This window comes from Pangasianodon hypophthalmus, chromosome 20, assembly GCF_027358585.1.
Source record: "Pangasianodon hypophthalmus isolate fPanHyp1 chromosome 20, fPanHyp1.pri, whole genome shotgun sequence".
Classification (NCBI taxonomy): domain Eukaryota; kingdom Metazoa; phylum Chordata; class Actinopteri; order Siluriformes; family Pangasiidae; genus Pangasianodon; species Pangasianodon hypophthalmus.
The window spans coordinates 11,512,941-11,532,901 of record NC_069729.1 but is presented as its reverse complement, the minus strand read 5'-3'; the positions used below and the strand labels follow the sequence as shown (position 1 = coordinate 11,532,901).

Below are 19,961 nucleotides of genomic sequence, written 5' to 3'. Positions count from 1 at the left end.
ATGGGGATTCACACTGCACTGAGTCATGCATCAGCAAACACAGGCAGTGGCCAGGCCACATACTGACCTTGGCTTGTGCGTTCTGAGCATTAGGGAGTCCCTTAACTTAGACTTCTTGCAGAGTTAATAAAGAAGTGTGGTTGACTCATGCTTTAAAAAAAGCAGGGATGACTGCGACCTGATCGATCTGGAAGGGAACCCGGGAACAAGCTCTCCTTGGGGTATGTTTTAATTGTGCATGCTTTTTGCCTGTTAGTTTGTCACTAATTGGAGGAAATGTGAAACCCAAAAGGAGGGTGGAATGCGAAGGCAACAGAAACTTCATATAGGCAAGCTGGTTATTTGCTACCCTAAGAAGTCTGATTTGTTATCCTAGTCTATTCTCTCTTTTGACATCTCACCACTGAATGCAAGAACAACAGTAATAATTGCATTGTTTAACTTATAATCTTCCCATAAGTAGCACAGAATGGTAATGTTAGTGTTTTCAACATAAGTTAGCTGATGCTAGCTGTTTTGAATTTGAAAAATCCAAAGAAATACAGCATTCTCTCCAAAGCCACGCCCCAAAACACATCTAGGTTTAATGCAACTGCAAGATGGGGAGGTTTCTTAATTGACAAGCAATGAGACTGACAGAAAATTAGACACTTCTCTTTGTCCTGACTTGTCTGAATTTTTACTAAGTAGCATAGATTTAACTTAAGTAAGTAACTTAACGTAAGTTTAAGTTATAACTTTAAACTTACACCTACCCTCTAGTAGATGCAACATCTGCCATAAACAAAAACTACTCTTTAATTCTGTTCAAAGTGCACCCTGTACATGTCTACAGAATATAAATGCATTTTATTTTCTTTTATTTAGCAAGGAGTAGAAGGATTTTTTAATGTGGGAACTGGGAAATGTTTTTGTGGTCTGTGATCACTACACTTGGACATCTCACTGAAATACAGTTTGTCATATCAGATATAAACGTAATGGATCATAAATAACATAAATCTATGAACAGTTTTTAATTTATAATTTTATATCAGGCAGCGCAACAGGCAGTTAAATGATACATACAGGACTGACTTTACCTCAATTTAGGGTGGTCCTTTGCTCACAATCTGAGGAGAATTTTCACTAAATATTACCTAACTTTAACATTCAATACCTTTAAATGCTAATCTAGCAATGAAACGGAAAATCATTGTTTCTTTTTTTCTCAAAAATGAGACCCAGTAGCCAGTTGCACCAGTTGAATTTAAGCTTGATTGTAAGTCAGCATGTAAAGTCAGCCCTAAGCCATACGTTGAGAGGAGTTAGCATTGTGTAAAATTTTGGTTGCACCAAAGACACTTAAAGTGCATCATAAGTAGTAGTGCATAAAGTGATCGTAGATTAAACTTTGTCGGAAAGAGTGATGTAGTTCATCATCACCAGCCAATCAGAAGCATGCTCTACATCCACAAACTACATACACATACTACATCCACGGTTGAGACATGGGAAGTGGTAAGTGCTCCTCTTTTTGAGTATAATACAGTATTTTCTTCAATATATATATATATATATATATATATATATATATATATATATATATAAAATATACAGACACTGTATTAACCATAGATAAATAAACAAAACCAAAATAGATTTCGCTTCACGATCAAGTGGTGAATCAAATTTCAAATTATTCATCTCTTTTACCTGTACTTTATACTAGTACATGCTTGTTTGGTTCTGCTTCTAGGGCACTCAACAAATATAAAAGTAATTTTAAAAATAACCCACAGCGATGAAGTATAACTAAACGCTTGTAAACTTAATCTACATTTGAATATGCTGAATACAAGTAAAACAATTACATTAATGGTAAATGTCACTGTCATCACCTCAGTCTGATCAATGACATTTTGCACTACCAGAGGAAAAGAGCTATCTACGCTTGAGCACATTATCCGTCTCGTTTAGATGTGCCATTACAGACACTGTACTTCAGAGAGCTGTCTGTGTCCGGTGATCATTGATTATAATTTTGGCCATGACGAAATTGTTATCCTCCTAACAAAATACAGAGAAAATTGATTTATAAAAATAGATTTATAGATTTATATATAAAAATGCTCTTTTTACTCTTGATGGAGCCGATTTTTTTTAGTAGTTTGCAAACTCAAATGTAGTCATATGAAAACTAGCCTATGATGGAGGTCGACTGGTGTGAAACTGGCTGCTGATTCTTTGGCTTTTTCTATCCATTTAAATGGAACAAAGGCAGGAGGCGTGGATAAAAGCACCATTTTGTTTCTTTATATAGTCATTGCACTATTTATAAAATAGTGCAATGACCGGTACAAAGGCAGGGAAATACCTTGAGTCTGCTCAGATAGCGTTTGGTGTGAACCACCAGGAGATCCTCCTCACTGGCCTCCCTTGCTTCAACAATGGTCTCATCTGTGATGAACTGCTCCTCTATGTGTGAAGAGAAAAATGGATGTGAACATTGGGTAAACACAGCATTGTCTAGTAGTGAGCCCATCTGGACTTTTGTTTGACAGTGCTTTGTCACTAATCAGAGGGACTTCATCACCTGATGATCTCAGTACTGATGAACTTCCATACATCAGTAGTGAAACTAGTTATGGGTGGGAGAAGCTGACTAACTGAATACCCATCACCTAACCACATAACTGTATAGTAAAAGAGTACTCCAAACTGATTTTAAAATGTGAATCCGTGGCATGACACTGTTGCTTGTCTTTAGAGCACAAAACACAGTGAGTTTGCTGGCCTGCAGTAATGACAGCGAGTAACCCAAATGATGCCGAGTGCACTAATACTTTACTCCTAGTGACAATAGAGAGAATGTTGAGCACAGAGTTTGTCAGACTACGATACAAAGCAACAAAATTACAATTTCCACTTAGCGAGACGATAATGAGGCCTGCCTGCAATGTGGCTTTTAAATGTTTTTCTATTGGGTTACATAAACAGCATAAAAATAAAATGATGTTGTCTCCTCATCATTTTGTTTGATTAAGTAAGGGACAACTGTCAGCTTACAAGGTTTTCAATCACACAGTGTATTGCTACTGATCATGTCTGCTTTTTCTGTGGCAGTACACAATGGATGTAAAAAGTCTTCACACCCCTGTTAAAATGGCAGTTTTTGTGAGGTAAATAAATGAAACCAAGATAAATGATGTCCGAAGTTTTTCCACCCTCAATGTGAAATTACAATTTATAAAAATTAAGTGAAAAACAATCAAATTTCCTTTTTTTAGGGGAAAAAAAGGAAAAATAAAAAACTTGCAATAAACTAATACTTTGTTGAAGCGCCTTTTGATTTTATTACACCGAGCAGTTTTTTTGAGAGTCTATCAGCGTGACACATCATGACTTGGCAATATTTTCTCACTCTTTCTTGCAAAAACATTCTAGATACATCAAATTGTAAGGCCATCTCCTGTGCACAACCCGCTTCAGGTCACTCCACAGATGTTCAGTTGGATTCAGGTCTGGGCTCTGGCCAGACCATTCAAAAACATTGATCTTCTTTTGGTTAAGCCGTTCCTTTGTTGATTTGGAGGTATGCTTTGGGTCGTTGTTGTGCTGAAAGGTGAAAATCTTTTTCATCTTCAGCTTACTAGCAGACATTTGAATGTTTTGCACTAAAATCGACTGGTATTTGTAGCTATTCATGATTCCCTCCACCTTGATAAAAGGCCCAGTTCTGGCTGAAGAAAAGCAGCTGTAAAGCATGATGCTGCCACCACCATGCTGCACTGTGGGTATGGTGTTCTTTTGGTGATGTGCTTTTTTTTTTTTTTTTTTGCACCAAACACACTCTCAGCATTATAGAATTATTATACCTTTTGAAATTAGTCTCATCAGACCATAATACATTTTATCACGTGGTTTGGGATGATTTAGTTGCGGTTGGATGTTTTTTGTGAGAAAGGGGCTTCTATCTAGCCACCCTACCCCATAGTCCAGATGTGAAGAATATGAGAGATTGTTGTCACATGCAGAGAGCAATCTTGTCAGATACACTATATTACCAAAAGTATTCGGTCACCTGCCTTGACTCACATATGAACTTAAGTGCCATCCCATTCCTAACCCATAGGGTTCAATATGATGTCGGTCCACCTTTTGCAGCTATTACAGCTTCAACTCTTCTGGGAAGGCTGTCCACAAGGTTGAGGACTGTGTTTATAAGAATTTTTGACCATTCTTCCAAAAGCGCATTGGTGAGGTCACACACTGATGTTGGTCGAGAAGGCCTGGCTCTCAGTCTCCGCTCTAATTCATCCCAAAGGTGTTCTATCGGGTTCAGGTCAGGACTCTGTGCAGGCCAGTCAAGTTCATCACTCTGTACAGCTCTGTACAGCACACCAGACTCTGTCATCCATGTCTTTATGGACCTTGCTTTGTGCACTGGTGCACAGTCATGTTGGAAGAGGAAGGGGCCCGCTCCAAACTGTTCCCACAAGGTTGGGAGCATGGAATTGTCCAAAATGTTTTGGTATCCTGAAGCATTCAAAGTTCCTTTCACTGGAACTAAGGGGCCAAGCCCAACTCCTGAAAAACAACCCCACACCATAATTCCTCCTCCACCAAATTTCACACTCGGCACAATGCAGTCCGAAATGTACCGTTCTCCTGGCAACCTCCAAATCCAGACTCGTCCATCAGATTGCCAGATGGAAAAGCGTGATTCATCACTCCAGAGAACGCGTCTCCACTGCTCTAGAGTCCAGTGGCGGCGTGCTTTACACCACTGCATCCGACGCTTTGCATTGCACTTGGCGATGTGTGGCTTGGATGCAGCTGCTCGGCCATGGAAACCCATTCCATGAAGCTCTCTGCGTACTGTACTTGGGCTAATCTGAAGGTCACATGAAGTTTGGAGCTCTGTAGCAATTGACTGTGAAGAAAGTCGACGATCTCTTTGCACTATGCGCTTCAGCATGCGCTGACCCCTCTCCGTCAGTTTACGTGGCCTACCACTTCGTGGCTGAGTTGCTGTTGTTCCCAAACTCTTCCATTTTGTTACGATAAAGCTGACAGTTGACTGTGAAATATTTAGGAGCGAGGAAATTTCACGACTGGATTTGTTGCACAGGTGGCATCCTATGACAGTTCCACGCTGGAATTCACTGAGCTCCTGAGAGCGGCCCATTCTTTCACAAATGTTTGTAAAAACAGTCTGCATGCCTAAGTGCTTGATTTTATACACCTGTGGCCAGGCCAAGTGATTAGGACACCTGATTCTGATCATTTGGATGGGTGACCGAATACTTTTGGTAATATAGTGTATTTCTTTAATGTTGCTGTAGGTCTCTTGGCAGCCTCCCTGGTAAGTTTTTCTCTTGTCTTTTTATAAATTTTGGAGGGACAGGTTTGAACATGATTTATCTCGAATTAATATTTTTTACATCAAAAAAACCTGCTATTTTAACAGGGGTGTGTAGACTCTTTATATGTAAGATTATAGGTGCATTAGCATTCAAATGCATCTAACACTACCGTTATTCAACTGGATGCCTAGTTTTGGCTACTCATGTTGCTTCTGTTATTTAATGTTGTTTAGTTTGTTATTTAATGACAGGATATGGATTAGAAAATAATCAGTGATGAGGTAACAGCACACCCTAAAGTGTTTTATTCCTATTATTCCACAGCAAATTGTCAATAATTTTTGAATTATTAAACAACAAAATGTCATACATATTATGTGTTTATACGTAGTTATGTTTAATGTCACAGAACATCCACAAAAAACAAGTTAGTTCCTGTTATCACTTACATTACCACAGGTAAAAACAACAGTTGTTCCCTCACCAGCCTATCTCTTTCCTCTGTCTTAAAATTAATAAGACAAAACAAACACAGTTTGTTACCAAGAAACCCGAATGCACAAAGTCCTCTGTCCTGAAGACTCTCATACAGCGGAAAACTTACTAACAGTTAGAAAGTGTGACTCCTTCAAGAAATGTTACTTAATCATCTCTTTACGGAAAACTTCGCCAAATCAATGATTAGAATGAAGTTTCTTCATTATAAAACATCACTTTTTAACCCATTTATTATCTTAGATTATGTGGAGCATCTCCCAAGATACAAGTCTCTGTGAATGAGTTGTTATCATAGAATCAGTGTATTAGAACAAGAGCATTAATATAAACCTGTGGATTTTCTAGCAGCCAGCACTAATGTCAGAGCTGCTGTTGTAGAAAATTAATCAACCTTCTGACTAATCAGATTTGAGAATTCAACAGCGCTGTGGTATAAGCAATATTATCACTACTAGACATTCAAAGATGACTGAAATCCTTCGGTGACGTAAATAATAGATGACTTCCCTAAAATTACTACACAGCTACTAAATACATAGCTCAGTAAACTTCCCTCCATGTTTTCCGAATAGCGCTCGGCTAATAAACAAGCTCATTAGAGGATCTGGACACTACGCACTATTGCTTCAAAATCCTTAGTATAATTACCTTTTAAGAAGTGGATGACTTTGCCCCATTTACCAGCGTCAAATGGATGGAGTTTCTCCAGACCCATGAAGGTGATGTTATACACAGGTGAGTAAACGATTGGCAGACATGTTGCTGGGACCTGTGCATACAACTCTGTCCGGTGGGACCTGGACAAAAGAAATCAAATAAACAGCCATTTATGTTATGTCATATTGTCAAGAATATTACTTGCATATATACTTTGAAATTGTATTAATCACTATAATATTGCAATACATTTGATGTGGGAACTGCATGCAATGAATGTGATATTTTGACATCAACTATTACAACATCAGTCATTTCAAATCTAAACTGGTTTCACCTCGGACAGTCTCACAAGCACTTTACTTGCACAGATAATGAAGGATTTCTATCCAAAATGCCGTTTCTTCAAAAACCTTTCTGTACTTCACTTACATTTTACTACATCTACAATAATTACTTCTATACACAAGGGTGATTATATTGGTTAGTGTGGTATATAATGGCACATAGGCTGTTTTGAATAGGTTTGTATGTATTACATACCCCTTTTTTCCTTCTGAACTTTCTTTACTAGACATGTCGACGACAGCATCCCAGATTTCAGCTTAAATTATGGATTAAAAAATAAAACACACACAGTGAGTGGAGCAATGCATGCGAGCTAACTGGCACAAAGAAAACAATAATGAATACAGCCTTTTTGTTTTTGCCTTCTCAGAAGACTAACGGGGGGAAAAAATACATTTCCCACAATCCTCTGCGGTTCCTGCGCAAGCGCAGCAGGAATTTCTGAGACGCAACGCCTCTTGCTTTGGAAATATTTTCGCTTTAGCATTTTTACTCGACTTGTTAGCGAAATACAGTGGGCTTGTTGTACATTAGAGTTCTGGAGAATCTATTTACAGAGAATCTATTTGATACTGGCTTTCATGGAAAAGCGCTGTAAATGCACCAGAGGCACGACTCACCTGCTAGCCATTTAATTTGCTCTTTATTTCTAGAGTCAGCTTATTTTCGTCGTCTAGTCGTTTATTATGCAAAGGATATACGCTGACATCTTCTAAAAGATCTATTCATTCTGTATTCACATGCCCAAATGTTTCCAAACAAAGCTGTCACTGCTAGTCACGACCATCCCTCGGTTCCACTTTGCTGTTCCTGCTTCTCTGCTTCCCCCCGCGCGCGCCTGCGTCTCGTCATGACGTCATAAGTCATTAACCGGATAGGACCAAAAGTATCTTTGGGACCCGTGAGAACTTTCCTAAAAACAGCCAGGAATAGCAGACAGAGAGAAATTAGTTAATCTGAAAAAGAACAGAAATATAACTTAAAATAGTCTGAATTCAATTACACTGACTGAAGTTTCTGAATATCCATTTGGTCTAAACTTCTTGACCATTAATAAAAACAAAATCCCCCACACTGGGGTGCATTAAGCTCTGCACAGGCCCCCAGGCTCAGGGATTTCAAGAGCCTTTACTACTATCCAGTTAAACCTGACCCATGATCAAGACTTGGCCTCCAAATTCCCCAGAACTCAATCTGATCAAACATCTGTGGCATGTGCTGGACAAACAAGTCAGATCCATGGAGGCCCCACCTCGCAACTTACAGGACTTAAAGGATCTGCTGCTAAGATCTTGGTACCAGATACCACAGCACACCTTCAGAAGTCTTGTTGAGTCCATGCCTCACCAGCTCAGAGCTGTTTTGGTGGCATAAGAGGACCTACACAATATTAGGCAGGTGGTTTTAATGTTATGGCTGATCAGTGTATGTATCGTGTCTCCTCAGAAATTATTAGAACAGCAAGGCCATTGTTTTTGCTGTACACTAAAGACATTTGGGTTTGTGTTCAAAAGATGAATATGAGACTGTAGATCAGAATTTCAGCTTTCATTTCCTGATATTTACATCTAGATGTGTTAAACAACTTAGAACATGGCACCTTTGGTGGCAGACCACCCAATTTTTAGGTGAGCAAAAGTATTGGAACAGATAGAAGAAAATTAAAGTAAGTAACACTTAATATTTGGTTGCATATCCCTTGCCGATCACTAAACTGTTGCATTCTTCTTTTGTGATGCTTTTCCATGCTTGTACCGCAGCTTTGGAAAAAGCTTTACCGCTTTTCTCTTAGGTAAAGTTGCAGATCTGGAGGGTTTATGGGCATACAGAGTTGTGGTAAACTGAGAGATTTGGATGCTGTAAGCCCCAACCCCCCCACACACACCTCCCATTCCACTCTCACATGTTCACTCAGGTTTGTTGACGGTGAAGTGGCTGGCTGCTTTATGTCTCAGGTGTGGCCTCATGCATTTATTATCTTCTGGCTCTCCCTTTTAGTTATGCTGTCATAGCTAGGCTTGCCGGAGTCCCTGCTTGCACAATGTACATCTTCTTAAACCATTGCAGAACATTAGCCCAACTAATAATCTCAACCCCCTCTCCACTCCTCCTACTGCCAGATGAGATACCTGCCCTCCAGACCTGCCTGCCACAAGATTGCTGTGGATGGTACCATGTGGCCTAAAGATGGCTTTGGATGTTCTTGCTTGGATTGCCTAAAGACTGCACTTTAACTAACAACAGTTTAACAGCTCAAGTCCCAGTCACAATGGAAACCTTCAAATTTATACTATAGACTTAAAGTTAAAACTTTAATGAAACCAAAATGCCCCCGATGCTCTTACTCAAGATCCTTCCAACAAATGTAGCATGTGCGACTCTAGAGTATACAGCTGTGAATAAGTAATGATTCATAATCCCACTATCCAGTGTCCACAGAAGAGAATGGGTTCCCTTTTTAGTCAGGTTCCTCTCAAGATTTTTTCCTCATGTTGTCTCATCGAGTTTTTTCTTGCCAACATCACCAATGGCTCTATTTCCAGATTTCTGTAAAGCTGCTTTGTAACAATGTCCATTGTTGAAAGTGTTATATAAATAAAATTTAATGTAATTGAATAGTTTCCAGAAATATTCCCAACAATGATTTAATTATAACTAAAAGCCACAAAAGTCTTATTTTCTGTCTGATCAGAACTGTATGTGCACTGTCAGTTCGCATGATTGACACTGGCATCTGTCTTGCATTGTAATAATAATTAAAAAAAACATGAGGCAGAACTATTACAGCACATAAACTACACTAACATAATGCATATAAAATGCTAAAAATTCTAAGTAAATGCAGTTTCATTTACAGTCAAGTCACTTTATTACAGTAGTCATCTAATTCTGATTTTGTAGACCTGAAGTCAACTTTACACTATAATCCCACCCAACTCAAATCAGGCAAAAAGAAAACGGCAGAAAAAAGGAAATTCTAAAATGTCTTACCTATAAAACAAAAGTCTTCTTTCTTTTGCAGTCTGTGGTAAATTCAGAACAGAAATTAATAGCTAATAGTAAGATGCTAATTCTGAAAATAAATTGACAGGGACATTAAATGATATTAAAGTGTAATAAACATTTGTCCTATAGCAAGTGTTCTGTTATCATTGCCTTGACACATTAATATTATCATTATTATACAACAGTAGGTGAAATAAATGGTGTCGGACAGAAAAAGGATAGAAACGTAGGCCCCTATAGTAACAATGATTCATGCTGTGTAACGAGCAAGTAAAAGTGGCTTGGAAACACTTAAATTTTCAATGCTAAACCTTCAAGGCAATAGGAACATTATTATACAGAACTGCTAACCTACATAGATGTCTAACTACAAACAATATGTCATTGCAGCAAGATAAACTATTAACCTACATAAGTCTAATTTCTTGGGAGTTGCAATATCTTGAGTAGTTTTCTAGAATTATGACATGCAATTTGTCTGAATAGCTTTGCTAGGTCAACTAGCATCATGACAGCAGTGCTGTCTGCTATTAAAAAAAGAAAGAAGCAGCATGTGTATTATAATGATAATGTCTCTGTACACAATCAGAGATGAGTTAACTCTGAATCTGCTCTCTCATTGGTTATAAATTTTCAGTTGACTGTATAGGCCAAGAGGAAAAACCAGCCATCATACCAGCGTGTTCACTGGTTTAAATATTCAACATTTTTATTAGCAACATTAATGTATTCAGAAAGCTCAGAATACAAAGTGTATTCTGTCTGTAAGCCTGTTCATTTAAGCAAGAACATTCCATGGCATGGCCTGAGCATAACCATACAATGTGATTACATTAATTAATGGTGCTGTCAATTTTCATTTACATTCATTGTAGAAATAAATGACCCCATTCCTAGTGAACTTACATAATACCTTTACATTAAAAATGTTCACTATCTAACTTGAATAGAAGTGCCTCTAGGTACCATATCCACTGCCTTTATAATCCTAGCAAGTCTCCCTTATTGAATACATACTGCTTGTCCATGTAAGTAGTTATATATATTACAGTGGATATGCTTTTATTCATTTTTTATTTTGAAATAATTAAATAAATAAATAATTCTGATTTTTTTTTTGAACCACAGTAAAATAGGAAAATTGCTATTGTTTATTATAACTAAAATTATTTTTAAAAAGAATATCTTGACTTATGTTTAGTTGCTTCTACTTGTTTCACCATACAAAGCCTAGAAATCAACTATCTATGAATCTAAATATGAAAAAAGGTCACTGCAGTACATTTGAGCATGAAGAGAGTTGTCACATATAGGTTATACATTCTATCCTCTGGTTAAGATGTACACTCTGGGATTGTATTATGTTTTCATAATACAATGCCAGAGTATAAAAATGATAAACAAGGGATCAAAATATGTATAAATAAATTTTGAGGGATTAAAATATTTAATTGCAGCACCTAAAAAAACCTGCAGATTTTTTCATCCACAATGTTGTCCCCCTTAACCATCACTCTCTTGTTATTTTTAAAAAGCACATAGTGATCTATATCAGATTGCCACTAATGGAAATCTGCAGTCTACTTGCTTGTTGTAATTGCTAATACACATCCAGGTCATTCATTAATTTGAATCCCAAAGTGAATCGAAAACGATAAAATACAAGCAAAGGAGAAACATGGGAACTGTTTGTAATATTAACTGCGTTAAAGCCAAGAAATAAATGAATGAATGCATTGTAGACAGACCTTTACTTTTTTAGAATTAAATAATTAATTATATTAATTATGTTCATTGAGTCATTATAGCATAACTTTGATTAATTAAGTGATTAATGATAGTATCTGTACCAACATTGGCCAGAATGAACTAGAGTAAGCATAGAAGCGTTTTTGTAATATTTTTGTGGTAATATTTAATTTTATTACATTTCCTTTTTCATCAACACTTTCACTAAAGACAGAGCTTAATCCTTCAAACTGGTCAATTCTGCATTACACTTGTCACTTGGCTTCTAGTCACGAATAACTGCAACTCGTGGCCTTGGTGTTAATCCCACAGCAACAGGAATTGAAATAATAACATAATCCCTGCTAAAACCTACAATATATATGATTGCTATGTCAGTAAGCTCAGGGCTAATCCTGGACCAGCTTGAAAAGCTCTCTGATTGGGTCTTCAAAACCGCAGTCAGGATTTAGTCCTGCAGTAGCAAAAGACTTTAAACAACAATCCAATTCTCAGAATGATGGTACCAAACTGTATTTTTCTCTGTTGCTGTGGTGGTACCATCAAGGGTATATCTTTAGTACACATACCTTTTATCTTTCACCTGGAAACAAAAAATAGAGTATAGCATTAAAAATAAAAGTCACACAACTGAAGTTTAAGGATTACTAATGTACCATTAAAGCTTTATTATAAAATCTATTCCATATTATGAAATATAATTTTTAATAAAAGATAAAAAAAAAAAAAGATGTATCCCTGATGGCACCACCCCAGAGACAAGGACAGGTACAATATGGTACCTTTATTTCTGAGAGAAAAACACCAGAAGACCACTGAGATACATGCAATTGCCACACTAATTCTGTCATACCACTATGATATGTTTAAGCCAATAAGGCCAGTGTATATCTAATCATTTTCACTGTAACTTGTTATTATACTTGGTGTTATTCACATCCTTGCACATAATATTCAATATTAAGATGAAAACAGTGTGCAAAGAAGAGGAAAAAATATTGTTTTACACATTACTGTGAAACTAATGAAAACACACAAAACAAAACTCTAATAACAGGACCAATTACATCAAAACTATCTATTAATTAAAATATTTTACTGGAAATCTCTTATCATTTGTGCCTATTTTACCACCTCCATGTGATCTGTTGATTTTAGGACCTAAAAACATTTTGATGTGACACTGAAAAAAATGATGTAGTGAATGTGTCAGCAGTGTCACATTAGGTCTTGAACTGTTAATAAGACATCGCATGTAAAGGTCAAGCTGTGTATTAGAGACTACTGTTTACTTCATTTTTTTCTCAGTTCCTTCAGTGTTTATGCCGCACTTCTAAACAATATTTCCTTGGTTCCTTGACTCATCCTTTGAAAATCTTTGTGTTTATTGAAGGTTTTTTGTTCTTGACCCACAACTGTTAGTTTGGCGTACAGATACGGACTCCCACATCTGTATTATGCCCATGGTTTAAGGAGAAGCCCTGATATACACATTCATGCATCCAACTGCATCCAGCTCTCCTTCATTGCATTGCAATAATTTATTCTGCATTTTGATTGCTCTATATATTTGCATTACATATGACAAAAATATACATAAGCTAGCTTTAAAAAGAATAAAGAGTCCTTTTGAGAGACAGAAGATGTGTAGATGGAGAGTGGTTTGTTGTTGTGGGACAATGCTGCAATCACAATCCAATGTGAAATCAGCAAGGCCATGCACTGTGTAATTGACTGTCAGGTTAAATGCAATTGGCTCTTTCAGGAGATGAGGAAGTAAGTCATACACCTGGCATTAAAGAATCCCACTTTACTTTGCCTGTCACCATTTTTCTTCTCATGGTTCTTTATGCTAAAATGATGAACACAGAATCTTTCTGGCCTTTATAGGATGTCTGTGTTGAGCAAATCTGGTCCCTGTAATCTGGTTTCACATTGTTTACTGCATTTTCTGTCCTTTGTGACACCAAATCTCTACCTTCAAGAAGTAGAATGTGTTTAAAGACAGCTCTTGATAAAAGCCTGGTGGCTGAACACTAACTATGTGCCCACTGACTTGGCAAATGAGTTGACAGTGATACTGTGTAAACACTATACTGAGAGAGTTAAGGAAAGTTTTAAGTTTTATGCCATGTCCGGGCTCTGCAGCATGCACCTTGGCTAACGTGATGCGATACAAGAAGGTTGGCCTAGGCTTCATGTCTGCTGTTGATACTTGCATCAAAGAAATGCAAAGAGCAAGATACGATAAAAAAATATCTTCTCAAGGCACTAGGCCATATAAACAACTTAAATCCACTCCAGTATTCCAGTCCAGTCTGTTCACCACACCCCCAACCTCAACCACCACTCCCCCTCATGGACACACTGTGCTCCGCCAGTGTAAAGCATGTCCTCATCCTAACCAGAACCTGTGTGTTTAATCAATCATACAATCGCTTGCAACACTGGAAAACCTCTAGGTAGCCCTGGAAACAAAATGAAGAAACTCAGTGCTCTGAGAAACAAAATGCAAGCCACACATACACACAATGGATGTATTCTTGCTTCCTTTTAAATCAAGGAAGATGCGCTCATCGACATTTTCCATATCCAGTTTTCTCAGGAGGGCAGCACCGAGTTGTGCTGTGTTGCATTGCTGTTAGCTGTCACTGATGTGGAAGCTGTTGAGTTGAAACATGAAGCTGTCTCAATTAGGTCCTGATGACAATATGTTTGTGACCTCTGTGCATATATGCATATTCCCAGGAGAATGTTATCTGGGTCCAGAAATGGTGTCCCAGATATGGCAATAGTTTGGCAGAGTACAGGTGGACCTCTTCGCCAAGGCCAAATAGACCAGTTCCTAAATGTGGAATGTGGAGCTCAACAGTTTTCAACTGGCTGCATGTCTGTTTTCCACATTTCTGGCTCTAAAGCTAGTTCTGCACACATTGCACAGAATTCAACAATCGGACCACAGAGTCCTGCTTGGGGCCCTGAAGTTAACCATGAGGACTTGGTTTCCAATGCTGCTCTCATCAGTGGATGAAATGCCTTGGCAGCTTCCTCTGGAATAGATCTGTTGTCTCAAACGGACAAAATGATTTGGTACCCTCGGCCAGGTTACCTACACCTGTGGGTTTGGCCCACTGGCTTGTAATACAGTGGTATTTACTTAAAAACTTCATCCAGTCACTTGGTGACTTTGCTGAATGTCTTAGCATGTGATGTGCATACATACAAAAGGGATCACAGTGAATCTCACAGCCCTTGGTTATAATCTGGTGTTTATAGAACCACAGTTACATACATAACTAGCTTTCAGATTATTTCATCTTTCATGTGGAACTTCCAGTCTACAGTTAAGAAAAGCACAATTTTCTCTTGGACTCCCAGCCAGGATGGTTGTGGCATTACCATGATTTGAACTCGTGATCTCCAGATGATAAAGTGAATGCTTTTCTGTTGCAATTAAAGTTCATTAATCCAGTGAGATGTTCACTCCTGTGCTCAGTGTTTTACCTGATGTGAGGGTTCACAGCTGCTTCTGCATGTCTACAGGCTGAAACCTATATTATGTGCAATATGTTTTGATTATGGCCCTATATAGATGCGACCCCCTGGTCAGTGTAAGGAGAATGAGGACTTGGGAAGCAGGCATGAGAGACAGTGGTGTAACGTTTATTTTTGTCTTTTCAGCTTGGAAACTGTCTAAACGGAAATTACTCAAAGTAAACAAAAACTTCCAAAATTCTCACATGCACACACATGCTCAGCAGGATGCTGTTGGGGAAAGCATGAATGCTAATTAACCACATTTTGTGTATTTGCTACTTCTATGGAAAATAACAAGCTGCACTGTAAGAGAAAAATACGGCCTGTCAGCAAATAGCCCTTGTGTAAAAATATATATATATTGCTGTTGTCTGAGATGGGTTAAGAAATTTTGAATGGTTAAATGCATGTTTTATTTTTACAAGGGCTACAAGGGCACACTCATAGAAATGCCCATGTGATTAGTTCACTCTGTCGGATATGTGCTGTTTATGATCTTGCAGAATGAACACCAACTCTTCCATCCTATAAATCTGAATGCAGTCAAAAATCAATGAAGAGGAGAGGAGAGAAGAGTAAAGGAATAAAAGGAAAGGAAGTAATTTAGGCAGTTCTGATAATCATGATCTGAGCCCATTCAATATAAATATATGAAAGACTTTTCATGGAGCACAGACAAAACAGTACATTTACACAGACTGGGCTGAAAAAACAACAAAAGGCGTAGGAGCTGAGGAAACAGAAGTTACCAGGGCGGTTTTGTGAAAACTGTGAGAAACCTTGGCTATATCTTTAGTTTATGATGCAAAATTTGTATCTGTTCAAATTGTTTTATCACGGGTTTGACTGCAAACTGCAATTGTGACCAATTAACCAAGGTTGTGTGGATTATGAAGTCAAATCCATTTAAATACATTCAATCTAGGTGAATACAGTAAAACAAAGGAAGATATACAGCTTCATATTGATCAGGTAAAAAAAAAAAAAGTGTAGTGTTGTGATGAGGCAGCGTACACCTAAGCAGGTATTTGAAATATGGCTCTGACTTTCAGGGATGTTTGTTACAATTTCTTTGCATTTGAAACACAGGGGCCTAGTGTGAGATGGATATTGCACATGACTCTGGAACATCTGTTGCTCTCTTCTCATGCTCTGTGATGTTTCAAAAAAGCTCACTGCTGAGGATCTGACACCTCCTCTCTGATGACCAGTTGATCTGTTTCCATGACAACAGTCAAAAAAGGATGACAGCAGCAGTGTACGTTGTGAGGCACGGCACAGTGTTACAGTGATGGATAAGGAGTTAGCCATCTTAGCACCTGAATTTGAAGTCTCCTTATGTCTTAGGTGTGAATCACACAACTTCTCAAGAAATTTCCCAACACTCCTCAGTAGAACTGTTGTAGATCAGTGAGGGGTGAAATATTTTCAGGTTTATAGCATGTCTAATTGCCTTGACTTTCTACTTATGAGACAATTAAAATAACCCAGATGACTGAAAACCTTCATAAACTCATTTCCATCTTGAATATGGCTGGCTGAGAAATGGGGATATTAGAGCATTTAAAGGCAATAAACATTTGTAGTTAAAAGAAAAAAGACTGGATCTAGTACAGAAGTGTTGTAAAAACCTGCCTTTGCTAGTAATGTTAAGAGGCATGGGAATTATTTGATCAATTGCAGAAGGCTCAACTGCTAAAAATTAAAATTCTGGTTGAAGACTGTTATAGGAAAAGTTCCAGGGCCATGAAAATGCAAATGAAGGAATAATTTAGCCCTGTGGTGTAATTAATATACAGGATACACAACTAGTGCACAACATTCATATTATAACATGTGATAACATTAAAACAGCTGATTGTTTTAATCCCCAACAACTGGAACTGATTGTTTTCTTACTCCCAAACATGCTGTGAAAGTGTTTAGATGATAAATGTGTTTAGAGATTGTGGCAGTTAAAAGAATTGCATTGTCCTACAACATTTAAAAAGCAATTTACTATCTCATCAAATCCATGTCATTCCCTGTGGCAACAGTGCCTGGTAAAATTATTTCATATGTAAGACAATACAACCTACAAGTGAGGCATTATACTATGTAAGCATGCAGCTGTGTATCTGAGGAGCCTTGTTTATTCGCTGTGTGGTGGGCCTGTGATACCAGCCCAATAGCCTTTAAACAATAGGCCAAAAATGGATGAATGGTCAATAAAAACAGTCCAATGCGAATCCCAAACTCCAAAATCACTTTATTAGAAACAGCTGTACAGTAATACAGTAATACTGGATAGTTGACGAATGGAAAGAAATTTTTCCAATCTTCAACTGTCCAGTTTCAGTGAGCCTCACTGTTCCTTTAAGCTGCATACTGTGCAGTCGCACACTTCTGATGATGCTTCTGTGCAGAAAAACATAAAATCTATGCAGAATGCCGGCACAAGAATGTGTTAGTGAATTGAAATTACTGACAGATGATTGCAATGCAGTTTGGACCAGCCAAACATACAAATGACTCTCATAACAGCATTGTGTTCTTATTTTGAAAGCCCAAACAGGAATGCACATCAAAACAGAGACAGTCCAGCCAAACTACTGCCAGCCAAATTCAGTCCCAGCCACAGCTAGCTTCATTAGCTGGGAGCTTAGCAACACATGTTAAGCCAAGCCATGTCAACACCTCTGACGATCACTCGTTCAATCTTGTTAGTGTAGCAGTGCTGCTGAGAGATGTCTTCCCAGCTAATGCTAACCAGGCAGCTGCAATCTGTGCAGCTCTGGGGGTATTTCTGGTCAAATGGCCTTAATAATAACGATAATAATAATCTAATTTCTTTACTTGTTTATTATTATTATTATTATTATTATTATTATTGTTATTATTATTGGAGCCAACCCCAGGAACACTGCCACAAGAACACTTTTGTTTTTTGTCAAGACAGCGAGCGGAGGCCATCCACACCGGATCCATGCCATCAAAAATAATATCAACAAATCTTCGACTAAGGTATGTTAAAAAGTGTCAAACATTCAGCTTGTTCAGGGTGTTGAATGCAGGATGTTAAGTCATTCTTCCTCCCTCATTAGTAACAGCTTTATTTGTGATAAATGTATGTTAGTTAGCACTGACGGAGAAGATTGCAGCATTAGAGGTGTGCATTCAGACTCTAGAGGGTTAGTGAGAGTGAGAGCAGCGTAGTTCCGGCATTAGAGCCCTCACAGCGGGCCAAATGGGTGACGACTCAGCAGCATAATCGCAAAGCCAAAGCTAACGCTAAGGCTGCCCCATGGGAGCACCACTCCTCTCTGCTTCACGAGTCTAACAGGTTTGCATTCCTCAGTTAAGCAACCGCTAAGAAACCTGAAAGAGCTCTGGTTATAGGAGACTTAGCACGTGAAATTAGCTAGGCCTTTAGGGGCACCAGCAGCACTAGTTAGGTGTACACTGGGAACCAGAGCACTGGACATAGCAGGTAATCTTAGGGTCTTAGGCAAGCACAGGTTCTCAAAGTTAGTTATTCATGTAGAGGCTAATAATATACGCCTTCGTCAGTCAGAGTTTACCAAGAGTAACACTGTAGAGGTGTGTAACTTAGTGAAGGCGATGTCCGATGCTGTAATATGCTCTGGCCCCATCCCAACGCAGCGTGATTATGTAGCTTACAGGAGGTTATGGTCGCTGAACTGCTGGATGTCCAGGTGGTGCTCCGAAAACAATGTGGGCTTTATAGATAATTGGCATTTAATGAGTTTAAGGAGTTTAATGTACTGTGTTTAACAGAAACAGGGATTAAACCAAATAACAGCATAGTACGTAGCATTAAATGAAGCTAGTCTTCCCAGATGCAGTAAAATACATCAGCCCCATCTAACTGGCAGAGGAGGAGGTGTCGCAGTTATTTATAATGATAATCTAGATGTCACACAAAAACCTAGTTCTAAATTCAACACGTGTGAAGTTCTTTATACTAACATAACATAGGTAGCCACAAAAAATAAGTCTACTCAGACGATTCCGCTAATTATTATTAGGGCCATATTCTGAATTCCTTTGTGAATTTGCGGATTTCATCTCTAACCTGGTCGTTTCTTTAGACAAAGCATTAATTGTTGGAGACTTTAATATTCATTTTGATAATCCAGATGACCCTCTGAGAACAGCGGTTGTGTCCATTCTTGATTCAGTAGGGGTTAATCAGAATGTAATAGGACCCACTCGTAATGGTGGTCACACTCTTGATTTAATACTAACATTCGGATTAAATATAGAAAATATAGTCACATTTCCACAGTCTGAAGCTATCTCAGATCATTATCTCATCTTATTTACAATGTATCTTAATCATAATATTTGCACCTTGCCGTCCTGCAGCATCAAACGTACATTCACATCAGCAACTGCACAGAGTTTTATCAGTAATCTCCCAGAGTTACCAATCATGATTGGATCACCGTCTGATCCCAAAGAACTCAACCAGGCAACTGAATGCTTAGAATCAACGTTCCGCTACACACTAGATAAGGTAGCTCCACTTGAAAGAAAAATAATTAGAGAGAAAAAGCTAGCACCCTGGTATAACGATCACACACACACCTTAAAACAGACCACTCGAAAACTAGAACATAAATGGCATCAAACTAAATTGGTAGTATTTCAAACAGCATGGAATGTGAGCCTTTTGAGCTATAGCTCTTAGTGCTGCTAGATCAATGTATCTCTCCACCTTAATTGAAGATAACAAAAATAATCCTACATTTTTATTTAATACTGTAGCAAAATTGAATAGAAATAAGATCACAATAGAAACATGCACACAATCAT

The 19,961-nt window shown here is 38.1% G+C and overlaps 1 protein-coding gene across 2 annotated transcripts in view; it reads right to left on the bottom strand.

Annotated features, from left to right (window-relative positions):
• hdac11 (histone deacetylase 11) overlaps window positions 1-7,706 on the bottom strand; it is a 40,940-nt gene extending 33,234 nt beyond the window's left edge. Inside the window, exons 1-4 of one of the 2 annotated variants that reach the window (XM_026932743.3) lie at window positions 7,472-7,706; window positions 7,047-7,107; window positions 6,495-6,643; window positions 2,357-2,457 (exon numbers count right to left, since the gene is read on the bottom strand). In XM_026932743.3, coding sequence (XP_026788544.1) covers window positions 2,357-2,457; window positions 6,495-6,643; window positions 7,047-7,081 — 285 coding nt within the window. In that variant the 5' untranslated portion in view covers window positions 7,082-7,107; window positions 7,472-7,706. The remainder of the gene's footprint in view (window positions 1-2,356; window positions 2,458-6,494; window positions 6,644-7,046; window positions 7,108-7,471) is intronic. The other variant, XM_034314370.2, reaches the window with a different exon arrangement.
• Window positions 7,707-19,961: the final 12,255 nt, after the last annotated feature.